The 9885-nt window shown below is 34.2% G+C and overlaps 1 protein-coding gene across 2 annotated transcripts; it reads left to right on the top strand.

Annotated features, from left to right (window-relative positions):
- The first annotated feature begins 48 nt into the window (after positions 1 to 48).
- Positions 49 to 6972, top strand: LOC106166556 (glutathione S-transferase Mu 3). 2 transcript variants are annotated; one of them, XM_013545165.2, is made up of 9 exons: positions 49 to 238; positions 1753 to 1828; positions 2138 to 2202; positions 2724 to 2805; positions 3249 to 3346; positions 3574 to 3672; positions 4224 to 4334; positions 4874 to 5008; positions 5342 to 6972. In XM_013545165.2, exons 1-8 carry the CDS (start codon positions 203 to 205, stop codon positions 4970 to 4972), a joined length of 666 nt encoding a protein of 221 aa, XP_013400619.2. In that variant the 5' UTR covers positions 49 to 202; the 3' UTR covers positions 4973 to 5008; positions 5342 to 6972. The 2 variants fall into 2 exon arrangements, with proteins under 2 accessions (XP_013400619.2, XP_013400620.2); XM_013545166.2 differs by lacking the exon at positions 4874 to 5008.
- The last annotated feature ends 2913 nt before the right edge of the window (positions 6973 to 9885 follow it).

Below are 9885 nucleotides of genomic sequence, written 5' to 3'. Positions count from 1 at the left end.
TGTCCATACAGTAAATCTTTTGCCAGCAGTGTTATTTTAATCTCAATATTCTAATGTCTTAAGGGGGAACGTCAAGTTAGTAAATCAATCAGCTAAAGGGTCTTGAATGATAAGCCGAAAACTGGGTCAGCCCTGCGCATCTGTGTCCAACTGTTGATCAGGGTGATCCCAAGCTCTCCTCTATTCTTGTACCTGATCTAAAATGCCGATTGTTCTTGGCTATTGGTCGATTCGAGGGGTAAGAGCAGTAGTAGTAGTACAGTACGTGTACATAAAAGTACTAGACAGGAGTAGACTTTTTACATGTACACGTGTATAGTTTTACCAAGTTAGTTTTAACACCTGAAGTTCAGTGAACAGATCCAGTTTCAACAACAACGGTCACGTTACATGTGGGACTCAAGTTGAACCTTTGCAAATAACTTCGCAAACCGATTATTTATATTGTATAGACAAACCTCAGACCATAGGATCCCCACATATGATTTTTTTCTTATTAAACTGGACACTTGAAATATTACACACAGCTACATATCTGAGTATGAATAAGCAGTTTTACGATCTGTCTTCTTTAGCATGTTTTAGTGACACCATGCCTGTCTTTTATTTCAGGGGACACTTCAAAAAATGAGTCAAAAGTTGCCCAACTTGATTTTCGCCTCTTCAAATACTTAAAATTTGTCACATTTAAAGTAAAGGAGCCAAGTATTAATAGCCTACACAGTTTAAAATTTGATTCTAGGATTTTCCCAATTACACTTAAGGTTCATGTGAAACAGGCAAAGTGAAAGAATTTTTGGTCACAGATGCATGCAATATGGGAAATACTGGTAGAATTAAACTGATACATTGTATCTTCCAAAGCATATGCAGTAAATGCATTTGAAAACCAGTATCCAACTAGGAATTAATCCCAATAAGCAACAAATTTCAGTTTATTTGAATTTGAAAAGCAGAACTGTTCTACCACACCTAAGGAGAGTTTAATACATTACAACACTATACATTTTATAACTAAACTAGTCCCAGATCAACTTGGCTTTACTGTAACTGTAAGGCCATCCTTTGCTAATGATACAGTAAGTGTGGGCAGAGTTCTGCCTCATATCATATTACACTGAGTCAAGAAGGGGAGGGGAAGTGCATACTTGTTCAGTGCCTCCCCCCCCCCCCCCCCAAGTACTCCCTCGACCCTTACTTCTTTGTCCTCTGTTTTACAGAAAAAAATTGACTATTGACAATAAACTGCATTACCAGCATTGACACCCCTATTTAAGGTTTTAATATTTATTAAAGCAAAACTACATTAAATGTGAAAATAAATATAGTAGATGTGATAGGGGGTGATTATTATTAGCACTCTTATGGCATTGTATTTATACTGATAATAGAATGTACAGGAATGAACTATTTAACCATATGAGGGCTCATAAACACCAGTATCTCATAAAGTCTTTTTATATAAAATCCTATTGATCTGTTAAAGGTAAAAAATGTCAAGTTGACAAAAAACATGCTATCATGGTTGAACTTGCTATCTCCATTATTATCAAGTGGAGCAGCTGCAAGTGTAACTATATCCCCATGATAAACTTTTTTTAACCTTAAGGTGCAGATACCAGTATACTTAAGATAGTGTCATTTTGATAATTGTTTATGACTGGCAATTTTTACAAACTTAAGGCATATCCAAGTGGAAGAAAGATATCTTATGGGGGTCTTGAATGTTCACTATATTTGATCTAATTTCAGTTAGCACAGCCCATACGTTTGCTACTCAACTATGTTGGAGAGGAGTTTGAAGACAGAAAGTATGAGTGTGGCCCTGGTAAATATAAACATATATATATATTTAGATTTGGCTTAAATAGTATAATTTTTTAACATTACCAAAAATCAGTTTAACAAGCTGCACAGAATTCTCAACAAAATCAATTTTTAACAATGTTAGAATACAGCATGGAAAGAGGATTTTTTTCAATGTTCCAGTAATTTTGATAACAACATATTACAGTAAGCTAAAATCTATTTGACTCTGAATTTTTCTTGCTGGCAAAAGCAAAGTTTGGCCTTATACAGACTAGAAACCTATTGGCTATATGGTAACCTTGAAAGAAAATATTTTTGCATTTTTCAGCACCTGATTTCAACCGAGAAGCATGGACAAGTGTCAAGCACACACTGGGACTGCCATACCCAAATGTAAGTAGACAAAGTCTAACATTATCAGTTCATTATTAAAATCTAATAATCTCTACACCTCTGGACTTAACTTATAGTCTAAGATCAGTATTTCAATAGACAAAAGGTTTTTAAATGCATTTAGCTAGAAATGGGACACTTATGTCATTTCTCTACACTTCAAATTGCAATGTCATTGATAATTTTTAAATTCTAATTAAAAAGATTTTAAATTACCTTTTGAAGAATCATTCAACACCATAGCATGAATCCAGAGGATACAATGCCATCCACTTTGATATGAACTATCCTGTATGGGTGCTTTCACAAGTAAAACCAAATTAAAGTGTGTCTGGAATCTTTGATGTCAATTTGGAACCAAAATGCATTTATAGTTATTATCATAACTTCTACAAGACCTTTTGGTTTTTGATGCCAAATTCTGTTGTCCAGTCATCTGGTGACATCAGTTTGATAGTTTCTGGTATAAGTTGGTCCACTTGTGAACGTGTCCTTTCTTCACCATGTTGCCCTGGTTACAGCTCCCATACCTGATCGATGGGGATCGTAAGGTTGTGCAGAGCAATGCCATTCTGAGATACATTGGACGGAAACACAATCTCTGTGAGTTTTCTATCATACAGTTTTTACCAAAAACGTTAAAACTGAATTAAACCCCAAAACTACACCTTTACACAGAGTTTCAAAGTTCTTTTGTGAAATTGACCAAAAACTTTTCAAACTTATTTCAAACAGGCTGATAGTTCTTGTTGACAGTCAGTTCATTATGATTATGACAAAAAATACAGGCGAAGGAGAATGCATTAGACGGACAATGATGCTTTAAGAAACTAATTATTTTAGTTAATTCTCCCTTATAAAGGTTTAAATGTTGTAATTAGAACTGATGCAGATTAGAGCTTACTTTGTCATTCTTTTGAAGATGTAACATACTCAAAATTTCAAATTATAAAATTGTGGTAAGAGAATTTAATAACTTGCTCTGTAAAGTAACTTGTAAATTAGTGGTAATGGAACAATAACAATAATATAAAGGTGTTATACAGGTGGCACCACTGAAGAGGAGAGAATAAGGGCCGACATCATGGAAAACCAGTCCATGGACTTCAGAAATGGATTTGTGCGCCTCTGCTATGGCAAGTTTGTAAGTAGTCAGCATGCTGTTGATTAGATAGACCGAAGATCCAAAAGCTCTTCCTTTTTGTTTCGGTCACATAACCATACTACTGCAAATGGAATTGAAAAGAAAATGCAGCAAATTGCTTGTAAATGGAGTTCTCCATTCTCTGGCTATTCCTTACAGAAAAATGTATATTACATCAACTACACTATTATTATTATTATTATTATTATTATTATTATTATTATTAGGATGAAGCTGTGAAAGAGGCCTACTTGAGTGCCTTGCCAGGAACACTGAAGCAGTTTGAAGAATTTCTTGGAGACAACCAGTGGTTTGCTGGAGCAAATGTGAGTAGAATGGCAGTTTTAGTATAACTGGTGCTCCGCTCATACCAAGTAAGGTACTAAAGAGATTGCGGTATGAAATGACCATCATGATCATGCCTGGCCAATGGCTAAAAACAAGAACTAAGATTTAGGACAGATAACAATCGCAAAGGAGATTTTAGTCTTTATGTATTTGCAAAATGCATATCCGTTACACCTTTTAAAGCTATCATGATAATATGCTCAGGACTTCTTTTCTACTACAAATGATAATTACATTATGATGAAAAACCTGCTGTCTACCACTCCTCTAAAGAATTTACCACATTTAAGCTGTATTTGCTTCTTGTATCATGTTTTTCTTATGGGGCAACATTGTGATATTTACAATTGCACATTTTGTCCATACTTCAACCAAAGGCATACAGATTTTAAACTATTAATTTTTCATGTAAATATCTTTTTTATTTTATAACCACTTTTTATAATAATTTTTATTCAAGTTCATTTATCTGTACAACTTCACACTTTGGATTGCAAGTTTTCAAATAAACATATTATTATTATTTCAGCTCACATTTGCAGACTTCCCCATGTATGAGTTGTTGGACCAGCACAGGCTCTTCGCACCAGGTTGTCTGGATGCCTATCCAAAACTGACCGCATTCATGAAGAGGTTCGAGGTGAGAGTGTCAATATTTTATATACTTCTTTATATCAGATGCATGTGTCATGGATGTCAAGTATTTATTCAGTCCCCCTGGTAGGATGGGCTGGTGGTGGTGGTGGTGTGAGGGGGGGGGGGGGGGGGGAAGGTGGAGAGGTCCAAAAGAAAAAACTATTTTTGTCATGAAAAGTTCTGTTCTAAATTGAAATTTGAGCTGGTTCTAATGCCAGTGCTGAGGTATAGTGGGTTTTGTTGTAAAATGGTACTCTTTTTGGCAAAAAAGAACCCACATCTTCACCCAACAGATTTAATTAACATGGGTATTAAACTTGTAATCATATGCTGGAGGGAAGAGGTGGGAGAAAGCTTGTGATTATGGGAAAATTAATTTATCAGTTCAGCAATCTGAATGTATGCGTAATTTAGCTTTGGAAAATCAATCCTGTTTGTTTGCTTCCTTTTTCATTTGTGTGCAGGTGTGTTTGTTTGTTTGTTTGTTTGTTTGTTTGTTTGTCATAATGTTTAATTTTTATTTGTGCCATGTGCAATTTCTAGGCCCTGGAACCAGTAGCCAAGTACATCTCCTCTGAGGAGTTCAAGAAGTTGCCAGTCAACAATAAGATGGCTGGATGGGGCGGCACTGCCTCTGCATGAGACTCTACATTACTTGAATATTTCTCAAATTTAAATGTAATTGTTAAAATCATTCTTTTAAAATGTTAGTATTTCAGTAAAAATTGTTAGTATTTGTTCTTCTAGAAATCAGTTGGGTTATATTGATAGGGCTCATTCCCATGAATATTGCGCACACACACAAACACACACAGGAAAGATACAAACTGTGCCGCTAGAAGCAAGTTGATGGAATAGTTGATGGAATAGATTTTGTGTAATATGTATCTTTATTCCACCAGTCCTTATTGTTAGGGGAACAGACACTGACAACACAGATCTCCATACCGGGGGTTTGTATCTCTATGTGTCATTTAGACAAACTTATTTTTTGGGTGTCTCTTTTTATAGGCCCTGCCTGCTATTCAGCAGTATATGAAGTCAGATAAGTTCATGAAGTCTCCATGTAACAACAAGAGGGCCTGGTGGAAGTAGTGGAAAGTATTAAAGCAACCAGTCAGTTTTACTGAAGTTGGATTATTTAAAATGAAATAAATAATAGGGAAATGTTTTTTCATGCTACAAAGATATGATTGTTTTAATTTAAGTATCCCTGCTTCTAAAATTTTATTTCAAAATTTAGTTTAAGTGAACTTGATTACTTTGATGAAGAAAAAATTATTTTCAATCTGAAGAAGTTATGATGAAGGTGCTGCTGTAGAGACATGAGTTAGGTGCATTTTTTAATTTTTGGGAATGGTTGCTTTGGTAATAGGTAGAAAATAACTGTTTCTTAGTTTTTGTCTAGTATTTTATGAATCCTTTTAGCTTCATATCCTAATAAATGAATATTTGTATTGCTTTACTTAGCTTTGTTTGTAAGATTAACTGTTAAAAGCCTTTTCTGTTTTTCATTTCCATTCAGCATGTTTTACTAAGCACAACCTTTTTCTTAGATACCAAAGCGACTTTTTAAAAAGACAACAGAATAAGTTTATATATAAATGCTACTAATTTGTAGAAAAATCAACACTAAGTCTAATAATTTGTCACTTTAGATCTCATTCCAACTTCTATATATAATAATATATCATAACCATTTACTGCCAAAGGCATTTGTACTGTCAAATTACATATTTTGATTATAAAAACTATGATCATAGTACATATGTTATATTGTTGACAATAAAAATGAGGTGATACAGTATATTGTCTGTTAAATCTTACATAAAGGTTGGCAGTGTTTAAGGGTGTTAATGATGGTTATTATTACCAGAAAAACTTTACAGAAAGGTGGTGACATTTTCTTTCACTGCTCTATTGTTACTTAATATGTGACCAATGCTTGTATTGATTGCCAGATTTTATGAGGAAAAAGAACTATTTGATTCACTTGAGATACACAGTATTATTTAAACCCAGGGCCAGGGCATCATTCTTCTTGTATTTATAAGTATTAGCTGAATCATGAAAGCTTTACCACATGAAAGTATTACTTGAGAGTAGCTCATTGCTGTGGCTAAACCTGGCTCCATTTTTTTTTATGATGAATTATGATAGATTATTTTGTATTGCCGTATAAAAGGTACTGTCCAAGCATATTACAGTATTTCTGACAGTTTTCTTTTTTGGTTGGTAGTTGATTTGTTCATTTTACACTGAAATATGAAGTTGTACTTACTGTATAGCATATGAAAAAATGCCTTTTAACAATGTACGGATTTTAAAACTTGATTTTTAAAGGTAGAATAATCAGTTATTGTATTATTGACAGAAGAAAAAGGTAATATATTGTACAACACACAGTACCGTACAGCATTGTAAGAACTGCTACGTTCAACATAAGAGCATTAAATTTTGTTATTGCAAAGCACTGTTATCAGCATTTCAGATAGCATTGTATAATCAAAATGCAACAAAGATTCATCATTGTAGTGCCAATAAGCAGTGAGATTTGGATTGTTAGATTATTTGGGCTATAACATTATCAGCATTATTGATTATCAGAAGATTTGCTGAATTAAATAAATGGTATAAATGTATTGAGCTCTAGTTGGGATTTGTTTTAAACTAATGTGCATTATTATATGAAAAGGCCTGTTATCTGTATTTTACTTGGGGGAAAGGGTTCAACATAGAATGCAAGAGACCGTTTTTTTTTTTTTTTTTTTTTTTTTTTTTACAAACAGACACTGGTAGCGGTTTTATATTGTGATCCCTGTGTCTCTTCAAGCTGGCACCTCTGCCTAAGAAAACTACCCAACTTTTTCAGACATGGGGGAATTTTTGAAGATACTGAAGGTAAAGAGGACCTGCTCTACAAAAAATCTGCAGGTTCTCTATATTCTGTGCTGGTCCGTATTTCAATACACTAAGTGTATAGTTACAATTGATTTATCATTATGAATAGCCTACACAGTTTTGCAAAAATAAATGTTACAAAAATATTTTTATGATATAAAAAAAGTATCTGAAAGATTGATTTCCCCATTGAAAAGATCAAGTTATGGTAGTTTGCCTCACAGTAGTATCTAACACGTATGATTCCAGGACTGATCGCGGCTTTTTAAGATGAATAACTTAATGTGTAAGCTCTATTAGAAGCCATTTTGACAATTATTAATATCTATTTAAAAAATACATATTCGACGAAAGAACTGTGGAACGTGAACAGGCCCGTAGCCAGAAATTTCAAAAAAAAAAATTTATTTGAAAAAGTGGACCTTTTACCATGAAACTTTCATGTACCTTAAATTTCACCCAGAGTGGACCTTTCCCCCCCGGCTACGGGCCTGGTGAAAATGAAATTGTGTTTATCTATCAGCTATCAGTATTTTATTAATACGTTTTATATATAAGATAAACAAGTTAAACAGAAATTCAATGTAGTGGCCTAATTGTGCCGATGCATGTCGTGGTTAATGTTGTAGTTTTTTGACCAGTTATTTTTCTTCTATGTTTATAAATTCTTTGCACGCATATGCAGTAGACCAAGTAATGCCACCGTATTAATCTTATTAGTACAGGTGTAAAAGAATTAGGTCAGAAGACAAATTGTAAGAGGAGATTAATGTATTTATGTTAAACTTGTACTTTGACGCTTGTTCGTGGATTTTTTTCTTTCACAAAAGCAAGCGGCTTTATACATCATTTGAAATTGTCATTACTTTAAATATCTAATATAAAAAACACATTAAATGATTACGACCATAGAATTCTACATGCATATAGTTTGAATATCACTCCTTGAACTAAAGTACACAAGTACTTGAAATAGGCAAATTGTATTTTAATTGTTTTGGATAACGATTTGGAATATTTCTACACTTCTCATTCAAATTTGATTTTTGTCTGTTATATATATATATATATATATATATATATATATATATATATATATATAAACAAATCCAAGGCACAATCGTCGCAAACAAAATTCTTTGAAGTATGAATAGCTAAGCGAGTAAACCGCTAACGGGTTTCGATCCATTATATCAGATTTTGACCACGTTTGGACATGTTACTCCTTTCAAACTTAACATATTTTAATGTATTCAATGCCCAAATACAAATAATCAATTTAAACATAGTCCGGATCATCTGAGATGTTTTGGTTGGTCTTGCATGTCACGCCATTAGCCGCCTCTCTGCGTCGATCACCTCATATTATAGTGTTACGTTACATAATTAATTAAGCCAAGTAATGCTGTTTAACAACACATTTTGCTGAACACTGAAAGTCAGGATGACTGTACCCTTGAGTACCTTCCTCCATACAATAATCCTTGAATAAAAACTCGTTAAAACTTACACGTGAACGGTGGACATTTGCAGGTGTAGAGAAAAACTTAAAGGAAGGTATGTATTTTGGATCAGAAAACGTTGTCAGCGGATGTAAAATGAGATATAGCCCACGTCTCTTACCAGAGTTGGACTAAGACCGAGGGAAGTACTTCAAAATACTTTTATAAACGTCATATCAGCTACATTCCCCCCCCTCCCCATGTAGCTTGTTATACTGGTTGTTCAAGATTGAAAGGTGTAAGATGGGTATTTTTGGCGTTAAAATTATTGATTACAAAGAAAGATTCTATTTTAATAATTTTACAGTCATTCTCGATACTGCTATAAAGTTTAAATTGAAGAGGCTCCACTATGATTGAAATGAATGGTACCCCGCGAGAAAAATGGCGGAGGCGTGGCCAGCGACCGCAGAGAAAAATCGCAGACGACATGCACAGTTGACACATCTCTGGACTTGTTTGACCCAGACAGTCCTTCCCCTCTCGGCGTGTCTGAAAAACAATGTCTGTGACAGGCGACGTATGTTTTCCAATCAGGCAAAAGATACACAGTCGATGTTCTGGTAAATGTAGTTATAGTTTTATTCCCAGTTGCGTAAAGCAAACACAAATCGAAAGGATTCAGTGTAAGATGTTCCCTTAAAAATCACATTCAGCTATTTTCCCTGGGGTAAACGGTATTTTACTCCGACTAAACAACTTCTTATCCTCCTGGGACTCTCACAACTCTGTAATAATCTGAGAAAAATTAAAAATTCCTTAGCCCAAGTTTTTGCATAACATGCCTTTATAAAGTGATGGGTGCATGCTGCAAAAGTACCGAATAATTGATAAGTAAAAAAGGAGGAATCGTTCGTGTAGCCGAACTGTAACTAAATATAGATTGCACATGCAATGTCGCCATCTTTCGCATCTGATAATAATTTCACTCGCGCAACTGGACTATATCCCATTGAATAGCTTTGAAATCACTAAAGATGAGGAGGCGTTCAAAGAAATAGCATTTTCATAGATATCAAGGGGAGGATGGCGAACTATTTGAAAAGGAAAGGTTAATCCAATTGTTCGCGGTCCGCACATAATCTTTAAGAGCATGCTACATGTAGTTTGCCATATTACAGAACAAAAAGATATTTGAATATTGTACGGCGG

Source organism: Lingula anatina, chromosome 6 (assembly GCF_051362555.1).
Source record: "Lingula anatina isolate TDL-2025a chromosome 6, LinAna3.0, whole genome shotgun sequence".
Classification (NCBI taxonomy): Eukaryota; Metazoa; Brachiopoda; class Lingulata; order Lingulida; family Lingulidae; genus Lingula; species Lingula anatina.
This window is presented reverse-complemented; position numbering and strand designations above follow the sequence as displayed.